This window comes from Ptychodera flava, chromosome 16, assembly GCF_041260155.1.
Source record: "Ptychodera flava strain L36383 chromosome 16, AS_Pfla_20210202, whole genome shotgun sequence".
Classification (NCBI taxonomy): domain Eukaryota; kingdom Metazoa; phylum Hemichordata; class Enteropneusta; family Ptychoderidae; genus Ptychodera; species Ptychodera flava.
Window position 1 is genome coordinate 27,139,105 of NC_091943.1, and position 15,131 is coordinate 27,154,235.

At 39.9% G+C, this 15,131-nt stretch overlaps 1 protein-coding gene across 1 annotated transcript in view; it reads right to left on the reverse strand.

The window, feature by feature from the left end:
• LOC139113963 (MAM and LDL-receptor class A domain-containing protein 1-like) overlaps positions 1-11,382 on the reverse strand; it is an 18,740-nt gene extending 7,358 nt beyond the window's left edge. Inside the window, exons 1-10 of the mRNA XM_070675436.1 lie at positions 11,251-11,382; positions 10,954-10,975; positions 8,152-8,184; positions 7,638-7,754; positions 6,448-6,591; positions 5,832-6,026; positions 4,904-5,179; positions 2,977-3,078; positions 1,542-1,688; positions 692-1,045 (exon numbers count right to left, since the gene is read on the reverse strand). Of these exons, the coding sequence (XP_070531537.1) occupies positions 692-1,045; positions 1,542-1,688; positions 2,977-3,078; positions 4,904-5,179; positions 5,832-6,026; positions 6,448-6,591; positions 7,638-7,754; positions 8,152-8,184; positions 10,954-10,975; positions 11,251-11,325 (1,465 nt within the window). The 5' untranslated portion in view covers positions 11,326-11,382. The remainder of the gene's footprint in view (positions 1-691; positions 1,046-1,541; positions 1,689-2,976; positions 3,079-4,903; positions 5,180-5,831; positions 6,027-6,447; positions 6,592-7,637; positions 7,755-8,151; positions 8,185-10,953; positions 10,976-11,250) is intronic.
• Between the last annotated feature and the right edge of the window lie 3,749 nt (positions 11,383-15,131).

Genomic DNA, 15,131 nt, shown 5'->3' on the forward strand with positions numbered 1-15,131 from the left:
GTTACGTCTGATGGGAGAGTAAAGTAATTGTTAATGGAAATACTAGCTCGATGGCTGATTCATTAACGCGCGAGCAGGATGCAAAAACTTATGGGTTTCTTATGGTTGAAGACCTTACACCGTGATTTCACTATGGGCATCCAAACATGTGAAGCCAATATAGCTTTAACCTTCTTTTTAAATTTTCTTTATCTCGTCATCCACCGATATTGCACCACAATTTTCATTGTGAATTCATTGTTGTGGACTGGTCCTACCTGAAAATAAGTGCTTTGACAAACTAGTATAAATTTAATTTTACCGGAACAAATCATATAAAATGAATTAAATAATTACACCCCGGATATTGGATCGTGACTTCATTTTAACATTTCTGCTGCAGGCTAGACTGGAAGATCCGTCGCTCGAGGGCGCTCTCTACGTTCCCCCATCTCGAGCGACGGATCTTTCAGTCTGGCCACAGGGGCACCCCCAATATATGATTAAATTAAAATGAGGTTTGAAATCAAATATAGAGCCTCGGTGAGGCGACTAGCAACGTACAAGAAAGATGAACGCTGCCACCTGTCAATCTGATTTCCATCAGATCGGTCCGCCATCAAGACTGCCAGGAATCCGAAAAGAGGAAACCCTATCTGTTACCTGTTCTCAACGAAAAAGCGCCTGGCTGGAAGACTGCGGAGATACTTACTCACGACGGGGTGGCAGGCACGGTTGGTAACTTCAATATCGTCGATAGCGAGATCAGATCGGAAACCAGTCCCACGGACGCCCTCAAACACCACTGCGTGCCTGCTGGTGGCCAGGAAGTCCACCTCTGCGAAATGCCAGGCGTTGCCTTGGTTACCGCTCAAGGTGAAGATCGTGCCTGATGGAAGTGTGTCGTCGTCGTTCACGTAGACATTCAGTGTGCCCATGTCTACACCGTACATGTGATACCAGAAGCGAACACAGCCCCTGCCGGTGGTGGTGTTGTAGATGGCGGTACCGAGTCGAGCTTCATCGCCCTCGTTACGACCCGAACCTTCTATGTATAGGTAATGACCTGAATTATAAATAAATAAATAAATAAATAAATAAATAAATATGCTTAGTGGATGGACCTCATACGCGTGATGATGGCGCTGTTTTACGAAATTGTGACAACAAGACGAGCTAGTAAAGAGACTTGTTATTCTATTAAACTTATCGCCATAATGGCTTGTTGTTGTTCACTACTTCAATACACCTGGTATTTAGGTTCAAGCAGAGTCTGTGTGTACAGAGTTTGAACGCATTCTCACTGTCAGATAACTTCATTGCCGACTGGATAATTTTTTTCTGATTATAGCCCACATTTATGTCCTGATGGATGTGAGGCGATATGAAGATGAGAATTAGAGGAATGGTCACACTCAGCCAAGACTGAAGTGCAACTCAGTATGTATCATTTGACAGTATACTTATATAGGCCTACTTATATAAACATTTCATGAAATTTCTACCGTCTCGGCAGAATTAAACAAAACAACCCGCATTAATGACGTCATAACGTTCCATACCAGATCCAGTTGTATGATCTCCACTGGGTCCGGTATCACCGCTTTCCGTCGCTCCAGTGTGTCTCGTCCAATCAAAATGGTCGTTGACGTCTTCGACGTAGCTGCACATATCGGTGTCGAAGTCGCAGAAATGCGGAGAGGGGGTCACTGTATGGAATTCAAAATGACAAATTTTGAAAACGAGGTTGACGTTTTACTGTCCGTGGTGCTTCTAGTAGAATATTAAAATCGCCTTGACAGCAACTAAAGAAATTGAAAGTATATACATGATTGTGAAAGATATATATCCAATTAAATACTTTTGGTCATCAGTGGGCGAATTTCACTCGAATGCTTGTGTTCCTCTTATAGCCCCATCAGCTGTTTATGTTTTGCATTCTTTTTCTCGATACGATTTTTTTTATTTGATTTGATTTTGATTTATTTAGCACTTAAAAAAACATACAATACAAACAAGGACAAAGACAAACACGAAAAAGTTGGGATAAAACAGAAAAGTTAAAAACTTATTTTTACTGTGGTCCCACGAAAAATAAATTCACAAGCAAATCGGCACGACAACAATTTAATAAAAAACAAAATCATTTTTCTCACGTCCGTAGATTCATTGCTTCATAAAAAACTTCTTTAACTTTCTTTTAAACAGAGAATTTGAAGTAATACTCTGTATATTTCTTGGAACTTTGTTCCATTCAACACTAGCTGTATATACAAAACTATTCTGATAAAACCGAGTCCCACCTGGAATAAAAATAGAATACGGTCCGGAGCTCGTACTATGTACATGACCTTTAAAAAAAATTATCTGCCAAATATTTCGGTGCTAATCCTAATTTAACTCTATGAACTCGAATGAGTTTTATATGTGCGACTCTGTGGCTAACAGGTAGCCATCCCATTTGTTTGAAGTGAACAGATTCAGGGTGTGTTCTTGCTGACATACCAAGGACAAACTGCATGACTTTATTTTGGGAAGTTTGAATTTTTTGTTTGCTTTTTATAGAGTCACGGCACTGTACCAGTAAGAGCTTGCACAATCAAAATGGCATTTTATCAAACAGCTATAGCCAACAGTTTTCTCGTATGACAATCTAAAATATAACGATATAAAAATTTGAGACGAGCATGTTTTTCAAATGCAACGTATGCCTAAATACTTACCACAGAACTTTTCTCAAACATCGGGGACTCGGGGACTAACGCAAAATTGAAGCGATATACTTAGCAGTCTGTGGGATGAATAACTGCTGCAGTGGGTATGCCCGAGAGAAGCTGAGCGACTGGGACCCAGTCTAAATCTATACCCGCCAGCTTGGCTTTCTTTTCCATAAAAAGTCTCCGCCAAGAACGTATACGAATATATACAGTATGCTTACTGCCCTATATTGACCTCTATTCTGGAGGTTACAGGGACGAGTCTCGCGCCGTTACTTACCTTCTACATTTTGCCTTCTGACGATGGCAAAGAACCCGCTGAGTTGGGTGTTGCCGTCGGTGACAAATCTCACTCGGTGAACACCTTCAGAGACGTATGAAACTGAAACAAATTCGAAATGCATGTTTTATGTTGACGTAAAAGTGAGGGCGCCAGGTTACTCTGTGATAACTTCACTTTGAACCCTATTTTGAGATTGGAAACAATGTGAAATTTATTACTCCCCCTGAAAATGAGCTAAAATGGCAATGTTACCATGTAGGCCTACATTCACTACGACTGGACTGGTGACTTGTGCGTTTGTCGTCTTGAGAGGTGATTCATGTTTATCAGGATATGTCGACGCTTTTTCACGCTGCCAGGGAGATAGAGATAAAGCTGGAATATATCATGATGTTATCACTTAGCAATCACTATTGTGTTCCCCACCTCTCTGTGTTTTAGGCCTTCACCACCAAACCAAGCTATTTTGCGCATTTTCAACAATAAGGCCAGAGAAAAAAAAATCTTGTTCATCGGATTTTTTGGACCAAGTCCCTGGAGCGGCGAGCGAAATTTTTTTTTTTTTTTTTTTTTTTTTTTTTTTTAGGCCGAAGGTAAACGCGGTCCTTTGGCATTTTTGCACAGATGCAGACAAGGCAAGATAATTGTTTCCCTTTTTACCAGAAAATCTCAGACAAGAAACACTGATACTGGTAACTGAATTCAATACTATATTTCCCAACAATAACATAGGCCATTACATTCACAGTTAGTGTTTGCACAACATATTCTGAGTATTCTTGACCGCGGACATCCGGGAACTTGCGGTTTTTTACGTCATTTTTGCGTCACACTGCCGTGAGAACAAAATATTGAAGTGTGAACCTTTACACCAGTATTCAAAGTTTCAACATTATGTCAATGATAAACACTAAGTTCTGTCCTTTGTCACATAATTTCTGCATTGTTCACTGTCCTGTATAGTCAAATCCCAATTCACCTCACTCGCTAGCAATAGGTGAAAGTGACGTCACTCCGCGGTCAAGAATTTCAACATTCTCTCTGAATAAAACTGAAATGTACAGCAAATCACTGAAATCCAACAATTCAGTATTGTCCTTTAATATTGTCCTGGTGGGACCTAGCATCTGAGTTTTTTCATTTTACTTTGGCCCCATGTTTTGGCCTCTTTACCACTGTCTCTACACATTTTACACGATGGTCTAACAACACTGTACTGTGATCGGAGTGAAGTTATATAGTCATCTTTCAGATCGTACTTTAACATCGACGCAACCATGTGTTTTGTCATTGCCGTAAATTTTTATACTTTCGATGCAATTTTCATTCAATCGGACGCACCGTCCATCTGCTGTCACGATCTTGTTGAATAAATCGCCAAACGTAATATCAGGACAAACACTGAATAGCGTCTTTGGAACTAACTGTTGGCCATCACGTCGAATGTTGGCGATCAAATTAATACTCACGATGTGACATGTACTAACCTTTACAAAACGAGGAAATTTCTGGCCAAATCGACCCACTTTGCGTCGTGATTCGCCAAATTCAGACGTCACAACAACGTGTTGGCGGTCAACTACGTCGGAAGTCTCATTCAAAATCCCGTGCCCGCGAAAACCCGACAAAGTGTAGGGCGCCACCAGCGGCAGTACTAAAAATATTTGTAATGCGGAAGTAAAATTTGCCGTGATCAAAAAAAAAAAAAATTCCAAATACGCCAAAGTAGAAGCGGCGATTCCGATGAACAATTTATTTTTCTTCCTGGCCTAACGCCTAAATGTACCATTTTCGGTGTCACAGAAAGTTGCAACAAGTATCTTTACTGAAGCACTTTACTCTTCTGGAGCCATGCTTTACATTAACTCCCACCCCCACCCTTCTCCATTAGACACTGACTATCGGTGCCACGTATAAAACTTACCAAGGCCATTTTGTCCAGGTGGTTTAGTTCCGCAGTATGCTTCATCCTTGACGTAGAGGCCGTCGCAGGCGCAGTCCACGCAGAACTCGACGTTGAAGGAGGTGAACTCGATGGTCAACTGCTGGTGCTGTGGTACGTTGATGTAAAACGAACAGTCGCTGTTCGGCTCGTATTCGTTCGGGTAGTTCGGACTGTATATTTCGGCGTAGTCGGCATCGATGTATTCGTCGCAGCTTGCCTTGACGTCCTTCGACTTTTGCGCAGGAGGATCGTCGACTGTCAAGTTGTAGGAAACAATACTGCTGTATTATTTTCCAGAATGTACGCGTGCCACAAGATCATCAAAGTTATTCCATCCCATGAAGTTTAACTGAGATTTGCGAAAAGTCCACTTCTACCGTTGTCATTTTCATCAAACTTCGCATTGCAACAAAAGATATACATCTTACACCATGTTCGAATTTCAACATATTTTTAGGTAGTATGCGCCCCGAAAGTGATAGCCTTAAACTTTTTCTCAAACTTTCCTTAAGGAAGCTTTCAACCATTCTCTTTCAAAAATCAAGAATAAAATCGGGATCACTGTTCAAATTTTGGTACTAGAGAAACAAATAACCCAAGATTAACGGATATTTAAAATTCAAAATAGCCGCCATCCCTGTGTTAACTCTATGGAGAAAAATAAAAAGTTTCGAATTTCGAAAAACTAAGCCAGAGAAAAGTTTGCTTACACCAGGAGCTTTCAAATGAACCCCCACAAGTGGTATATGAGAAAGGAATTGTAAAAGTTTGAGAGTCCGAATATCTGTCCCCTACGAGTATACGAAGAATTTTACTGATCAGCTTGCCTGCCTGCCGCAACTGCTTATGCGAAAGTCCCGTAACTCGTCATCGAAATTTTATTTAAAACAAGAGAGTAGAATCTCACTTGAGTTTTCTACGCTCCTTCGACGTCTGGTCGACGTCTGTTTCTTCTCAAGAGCCTCCATGTGGTTGTCGAATATGTCCTGCCGAACGAAGCTGTATATACCGCGAATGTCAACGTGCGGGTTTGGACTGGAATCTTTCTGGATATTGGCTGTCAAATCCGCCTTTGGCTCCCCTTCTCTATTCCCATACACTCCTGAAATGCGTGTACGTATTTAGTTGAGCTCAAAGCTTCAATCAGAATTCGAGCTGTTCCAACAAAGTGTACTTTTTCACTTAGAGGGAAAAAAGACTGTGAAGGTGCGAAGTTTATGCAGTGAAACGAAATCCAATCTACACTTGTGTCATATTATATCATATCATATCATATCATACATACATACATACATACATACATACATCCATACATCCATCCATCCATCCATCCATCCATACATACATACATGCATGCATGCATGCATGTATGTATGTATATATGCATGCATGCATGCATATAGGCCTATAGTCAGCAGACAGACAGACAGACAGACAGACAGACAGACAGACAGACAGACAGACAGAAAGACAAAGGAAACGGACTGTGAGGCAGAAAGAGAAACTGACTTGTACTAACTTACCGACTGGCAATTCTTGCTGTGTCAAGTCGATATCTTGCGGGTTGTCTCTGGCTTCTACGGCTGCATCGTGTTTCTTCACGATGAAGTCAGGCAGTCTGTACACCTTGGCATCGATTGGACCGTTTACGTTATTATTGGGTTTCTCTGGTGAAAAAAATTGGAACACAGTGTAATGGGAAGAAACGTTTTCACTCAGGTCAGGAATTCTGAGAGGATTTCTTCAACTCAAACAAGATAACAACTACATATATGTATCGTGGATTCCCTAAAAAGCCATGACAAGGACCATGCCCAGGCAAGTTATCTGAGGACATTGGTCGCTTTGAAAATCGCCAAATTTAGAAGTTGAGTACCATCAACAATGATGCGTTCAATTTATTTTTTTTCACTTATTACCAAGTTTATACAGTTTAATTCTCTCTCTCTCTCTCTCTCTCTCTCTCTCTCTCTCTCATATACGCAATAAAAAGGAAGATATACAGAGCAACCAATCATTCCACCATTCAATATACGAAAAAATTGCAAGACTTGAGAGAGAAAAAGTGATGCTTTCTTGCAATTGTGAATAACTTGCTATTTTCACTGCTATCTGTGAGAATTTTTAATAATCTGTGGTGAGCAGTAAGAAATGCTCTCCATGGTGAGAGTCAAGTATAATAACAATTCTCACCGGTGAGGGACGCCAGAAATTCTCAGCAATATTTAGACTGGTTATTTTTACGGTGAGGATATATCATACTCATCATTCACTGGTGAGAATCAGCCAGACTTGTTGCCACATGGTGAGAATCAATCTGATTAATTTTCATCAGTGAATAACGAGTCTAGCTGGTAGATTCTCTATGATGAGTATGATACATTCTCACAGAGAAAATTACCATTGTGACTGTGCATGGTGAGAATTTCCATTCTCACCGGTGAGAATCTGTTGCCATCCTTGATTCTCACCAAGGAGTGCATTTCTCACTGCTCACCAGTGAGAATTCAAAATGTCTCACTGACAGCGGTGAGAATAGAAAGAGATTCTCACCAATGGCGAGAAATCGTCACTTTCTTGCTCCAGTCTCACAATTTTTTTCTTATAGTGATCATGGCATGGCACTGTCAGTCCAGGCGTTGAGCACGGAGGTTGGGAGCATAGCGAGTCGGCGCCGACCTTCCTGGAAGCAAACGCACGATGTCTGGCTTACCTTCTATGTCCTTTATTTTAGCCTCTAACTCTGCAACCGTCAGTTTTACACCATTAACGTCTTCTGCCACTCCAGCAAAGTGATTAGCAATGATGTTGGCCGAAATACCATCCTGTACTGCTCGAGAAAAAACATGTTTTCATCAAATGTATTTTTCAAGCCAGAAAATATATATGAGCTTTCGCTTCTGCCTCTTTTTAAAACTCAGAAACATTGATTCTTGGATTCAACAACGATTCTTCTAGAAAGTGAGGCTTGATATGTGTTTAAACAAAATATACTGATGTAGGAATCAGTGATACTTTACGAATATAGCCACATTTTTTAACTCTCTCTCTCTCTCTCTCTCTCTCTCTCTCTCTCTCTCTCTCTCTCTGTTTTTGTATGATCATTGTTTGATGACGTCACTTTACATTACGACAGTCGATAAATTCATTCTGCGCATGTCACCAGAGCTCCTCAATGACAGTGTTTGTCAAAGCGTTCGGAAATCTATTACCGAAATTTTACTTACGTGCTTTCGCAATCTCCTTTTCTAGTTGCTTATCTGTCAGGGCGAAAATGATATAAATTGCATATATTGTCGTCTGCAAGTTTTCTAGAAAGAATTCATCAGAATAAACTGCAACCGATTGTGAAATTCTTAATATATGCGTAATATCAGCATCAAATGTTTGAAGAAAGCATGTCTTGTCATTGAAACTGCTATTAAGAACTTCACCGGATTGACCCTGTTAGCTTTCAAGACGTTGGCGGCGTGTAGTTATGTAAGTGCTTCGACAGAGAACCACATTTGAAAAGGTACCAGGGCAGAACAGTATTTCGAAAGTGAGGTGATATTTGATGTGTTTCATCTGTGGCTATGTGCTTCAGTGTCAGCTTTGTCGGTACTATACATGTTGCATCGGCAGAATTCATCGTTCGCCCGTGTGAGACGGTGGAAAGAACGGGATTAAATTGTACTTCACGCTTCGAAAATATCGTTGAGACTTTGGTCTCAGCGAAAGAAGTCCTGAAAACGTCACCGTGACAAAACACGCGGTCGTACTCGGACTCACGATCGGTCAGTTACTCTTAGAGACCGTGGCAAGAAATAAAAATGGTTTAGTACATTCTTCAAGTATTTCATTGCGGAAACAAACCCACAGAAAGAGAGTCACATTTTTTCTGTTCTCCTTTCTAGTGACTAGAACTAGGGACAAAACAATTATGACTCGGTATGATGTGGTTCTGTCGTCTTCATTTCTGTATCTTGAAACTATTTAATAGTCTCATTTAAGTCGCTTACGAGCGCTTTTTTATTTGTTGGTACTCGGAAAATCACACAGCTATGCTTTCAGAATCATACGGACATAAGAAAATTTACAGAATTTTCCGTGACAAGAGTGACGCCTCTTTTAAATTCTCTCAACCTTGGATGGATGGCCAGTAGAGGGCGTGTGACATTTACGTCATCCCATGATTTTAAGAGCTGACAAATGTTTTGAACTTTCTACCTTTCACCTAGCAACGAATGAGTGTTTTGGTGTGGCAAGCATTCGCTTGAAGGCCATGAAATGACGAATTTTTGCCAATAGAGGAGATTGCTGACGATAATGATATTATGCTTATCGTGCGATTGGCTGAACGCCTGGCTTTTGTTTGTTAATAGGGTCCACTTTCCGCAATTTGGACAATTTATCGATTTATGCTCCAATTACTTTCAATACCTTACTTGGCAGGTGGCTATCACGGTGACAAACCCAAGATGTCAGGGCCGAGTTTCTAAAAATATGCAGCCTCATGTGATATTGCGCACGTCGACGAATGTGCTTGCAAAACTCTTAAGTTGCACTCAGTAGACTTGAAGGATATTGAACTTTGAACAACTGCGTACTTTAAAAATTGTTCTAATTTTGAAAAAAAAAAACTGGCCATGAACAGGGGAGATAATGTACTACAGACAGTGGACAAAAATGTCTGGTTTTGACACAAGAAATGATTCTTTATTACTTTGGTCAAAGGAACCGTTCCACATCTAACTTTGAATGCGCAGTTCATGTCTTTCATTCAGAATTGGATTTTTGGTTAAAGTCAAGTGGTTGTTACCAAGTACCGCCTTGATGTTGAGCAAAAGAATGAAGCCTTTCTTTTAATAGTTGTCTGTTTGAAGGAATAATAGATATAAACCCATAACAAATCACGAAACAAGGCACTATAATTTTTGCATTCAATGAAATTTCTTTGTGCATATTAACGGTGAACTTCAGTTTTGGCCGAAAGAAATGCACGTGACGAAAACGGAATATACATAGAACGATCTAGGAAGAGCTATTGTTACCATTGAACAAAGACTAAAGCTCGCAATTGTATGAAATTCGCTTTCAAAATAGTTGGCCTTTCTTCGTATTCTCGGTGTTTGATTTGATTTGGAAGTCAGTGGGTAGTATGACGTCATTATGAAAAATGCTTTCTCAGCGTTTTTCTTATCGGACTATTAAAATTCAAGCTTTCGGAAAATAGAAGACTATTTATGATGCAAAGCTACAGCAAACAAGCAAACAAACGTGAAAGTATCTTTCTGATTACATTTATAGAATCGGGTTGCTTTGGGGCTTTGTTTTTTGTTTTGTTTTTGTTGTTTTTTTTGAGGGGAGAGGATAGTTTTGTCTTTAAGGTAGAACGCACCTCGGGGACAGACATTCGGACTCTCAAACTTTTACAATTCTCTTCTGATATACCACATGTGGGGGTTCATTTTAAAGCTCTTGGTGAAAGAAAACTTTTCACCGGCTTAGTTTTTCGAAATTCGAAATTTTTTATTTTTCTCCATAGAGTTAACACAGGGATGGCGGCCATTTTGAATTTCTAATATCGGTAAATCTTGGGTAATTTGTTTCTCTAGTACAAAAATTTGCACGTTGACCCCCTATTTTTATTCTTGATTTTGAAAGAGAATGATTGAAAGATCCCTTGAGGAAAGCTAGAGCAAAAGTTTAAGTCTTTCACTTTCGAGGTGCATACTACCTTAATACAGAGAACAAATTGTTCACTGATTTTGATGTGAAATTCCTACTAAACCTGCCAACCTGAACAATGTAATAGTTTAACTCATTTTCAAAATATTGAAATCGTGGCGGAGGCCGAGAAGTTCAAAACTGTCACTCAAGTTTATAGCACAATTTAGCCGTACCTACCGGAAAAGGCTATTGGAAGCAAAAATGATACGCCCCGTTCAGGACACCGTGTCTCAACCTATACGGATTAAGTTCCGAAACGCCCTACCGTAACCAGCTGGTGACAGCTGTACCGACTTGACAACTAAAACTACACTTACCTTCACCGGACTTGTTTCCATTCTGAAAATAAATATAGAAAGGAAAGCGGCGTTAGAAGCTATCAACATCACAATATTATTATAATAAATTATTGAGATATTTGCTGTACTTCCTTCATGGCTTATTTCTGAATAAAAATACATAAATGTACGAAACATTTCGGGCAATGTCGGCGTGATCGACAGCTTGAGGTTAATATTTGGTTGTTTGAACGCCAAACGTTGACAATTACTCGAGATAAATCGCAAAAGAGAAGCAAAACACATATCGTTTTAGGATGGCAAAAAGCTATTTACCCCATTTCGCTTGGCAAGCGTGACTTGAACGATTAAAACGCTCAGGAAAAGCAGGCAGGCCAGACGTAGATCCATCTTGAGCCCGTGTCGAGTGGAGACAGGTGGGAATAAAGTGTTACCCCTTCCGCGCTCGAGTTTATAACATGGAACGTACCATTCTGCATTCGTTGGAGAGGGGAGTGCCTAGCTTGAGCCGAAAGAATGGATTGTTAAAAACTTCGAAGGTGTGGTCAAAGTGAAAATAAATATTACAGGGCAAAGAGCGTGAAGGAAAATTTTCAGCCTCGCTTTCGCAAAAAGTATTCATATAACAGCAAACAGAACAGTTTCATATTCTCAGGATAGATATGCATGCAATGCGTTCCAGTTGGGGAAAATCCCTCAAATCTTTGTACGTTAAAAATAATTTGCAAGTTCTCATTCTGAACATCCCTTCCAATAATCTAATGGTCCATTCCTGAAGTGTGATTATCAGAACTTTTAGTTTGTTTATTTTTTGTGAGTGTCAACTTGACTGACAGCCACTTTCGTCACACTGCATATGTGCATTGTTTGTTGGTAACCTCTGCCTACGTCATCACGATGCAAAGATTACTGAATAATTTGACCTTGTAAGGTCAAACATTAAGTTCGATCTTATGTGAATGCTCGTATGTTCTCTGTAATTTCAGTAAGGCTGCTATATTCCTTCATGCTTTTTACTCTCATCGTCTTTCTTTTAAATCACCCGGCTCCAACTAATCCCCTCAAAATATCAACATTTTTTTTTCTGAACAGAACATTCCATCGGACATAGAAAAGATGTGCTAATGACGGGGGAAAGATAATGCTACGAAACATATAAATCAAACGGTTCATTGGATCCCGTAAAATATCACGTGACCTATCAAATTAAAGTGCTTTCAACCTCATGCTATGGCTATAGGTATTTAGGAGTTGTAATAATGGTATAAAAATAAGAATCAAGTGATATTTGATGGCGATTTTAAACCGACTGTAGGGCCAATCTGATTGCCGTTGGACGTTTATCTAATAAAAATCTACACAAAAACACCAGATGTGATTTAAAATGTCAAGCGTATCACAAACTATAGAAAGAGACTCTTCAACAGATACAGACATTAGTGAGAATTCATGATTGCTGAGGTTTTCGCAATCAAAACCGATTTTAAAATGATTTTCATGTATCCGCGTCCTGCAGGAGGGAAGTTGACCCGGGCCGGACGTACAACGACACAGATTCCGTAGAATCTGGATATTTGTTTTGCCAACTTGACAACTTTCGAAATTTATCTTGACAGACAAGCGTCGGTGCGTTGCCGATCGATCTCCGCTAAGTGCCCTTACAACAGATTTATCATACTTGAAAATCAACTTTCCTGACAAAACTGATTTTGAGATAAGGGCTGCAGAACAAACGCCTGTCGGGTTTGTAGTAGCAACCGAGCCGCCAGTACCAACATGCACTCGAATGGGACTTTATCGTCCACAGAAATCACACATTTTCAGTGTGTCGGGAGAGGTTTTCCGAAATTCGAACTTTCTTCATGTCTTAGCGTTCGCTGCCCAATACCGACATTCCGCTCAAGTGACAACTTAACGGCAATTGACAAGCAACGGTACTCGTGCCGCGCACTCGTGGCATCGGAGTGGGCTCATGTTAGGTTAAAACGTTGGTTTATGTTTTCTGAACTCCTTAGACCACTAAATCTGCCAACACAACATTGAGAGTAAACGCAGTCTTTGTTTAGCGACTGCATTCAAAAGAAAAAGTTTGTATAGTTGCCCTTGGTACCGTTTTTACGGAACGATTTCGTGGTATTGTTTCCTTTCATTGGTATTTTCATCTGATTTTCAATAAAATCTGTCATATTTTCTAATTCTACGAATTTATAGGAACGTGTGTTACGATTGCGTCCAAATAGCGAAACCACCCTTCTTTTTTTAAACAAAATTTTCAGCGAATTATGTTTATCGCCAAAAATGTGTTTCAAGATTTGTTTGATAAAATAATATTTATACTCAGTCAATTTGACAGAGAACGACGCTGTTATTTCTTGATAGCTGTGATTGCTTTTAACTGAGCTAAATTTTTATTTCAAACTGACTGTCGGCCTTTAAGGTTATTTCTACTTGCAAATGTCGACTAAAATGACTTGCTTGACCTTCGTGACTTCGTGACGACGCATGTCAGAAGTTCTATATTAATTAAGAGGTCAGGAATAGCTCTAATTCTGTTACAGATAATTAAACAACAACCATTTAGATTGTTTTCGAATGTTAGAAAGTTTCCTGTCGAAGTTAGTGCGATACATATAGAGTCCCCACAAAATACTATCGTCGAAAGAGACTAGAAAAACTCAAAATCTCAAGTCCCGGAGGGCTTAAATGCTTGGCATATTCGCGCACGCGCAATTGCTGGTATCCATCACAGTGGTGAAATGTGAAATGTGACGTATGTTTCGTAAAGACCCAGAATTCCTTAAAGACTCTCAAACTTGACTATAAAAACTATTAAGAATAGAAATACTAAATTATACTGTCTGTCGTTTAGCCTTGCAATTAATACGAGAAATCTCCCAAACGAATATATCGCGAGTGCATGGTATGTGAAAACAGAAGTTACACCAATTTCGGACGTGACGAATCGTTTGCAACCGCCTTTCACCCTCGGAAAGTACAACCAGTGTTAAAAAGTCACGCCATCCCATTGTAACACAGTTTCATCTTAAGCGAATCTTAAATCGGGCACAATGAATTATTGATAAGGCAAACAATACGGCGAAAGTAATAAAATCTTGAGCAAACAAATGCACCCCTGTCATTGATTTTTATCAAAATATGCTAGTAGTGCCAGATCGTCAAGTACCCATATCTGAAAAAGTGAGCCTTATACAGTATTGTACCTCTTGGGTGCAGGCACAGGAATCTATGCGTAAACAAAAGTAAAGAATTCCTCCCCCTAATAATTCAAAAAGAAATTGTCAAAACGCTTATCTTTCATCCTCAAGAACTATACTGAAAGTTTAATAGTGCAAACTCGATACATTACTGACCAGTTGATTAATTTTGAGGGCCATTCACGCCTACGCTACATATGAAACGACTATCCAACATAGGGCCAGAAAGACTGTGCGTGCATGGAATCAATCACATTTTCGCCAAATAATACTGTCAACAGGAGAGAGAGAGAGAGAGAGAGAGAGAGAGAAGAGAGAGAGAGAGAGAGAGAGAGAGAGAGAGAGAGAGAGAGAGAGAGAGAGAGAGAGATGACCAGTTTTTGCATGACAATTCCCGATTGAACGCCTGAATACACATACAGGTGGTGATCCAACCTGTAAACCTTTACCGGCCTGTGCTTTCTGCGAACCGAAATGTCTTGAGCTTGTAAAGCGCGTTTACCTTCTAAATTGTGTTCTCGGAGGACGGTTTTGTCGCGATGAGACATAGCGACCAGTGCTTTGTTAAACCGTGTGACACTTTTGTTACTGTTATCACATAGCGACCAGTGGTTTTGGTAAAGGTGTGGCCCTTCTCACACGATGAATCGACATCGTACACATCGCGCGTCTGCCACGGTGATTTCACATATGTAGTATTTCGCACGCATTTTTTTTTCACTTTTACGCATTTTTATGATGACACATTCCTACGATTTTTAATGTAGAATCGCTATGAGCAGTTTCATCCTTTGTACTTTGCAATCGTTTTCCTTGACTCTGTCATGGCCATTCACGCTGAACACGTAAAGTTCAGTAACTAATGTAACTCCCAGTATTTTTGTCCTGCTCGTCAAAAATTGTTTCTTGTCCTACTCAAAAAAGCATGTCTTCTCAAAATATCTAGTGTTGAAACCATATGGACAGTGTTCCGCTCAACTG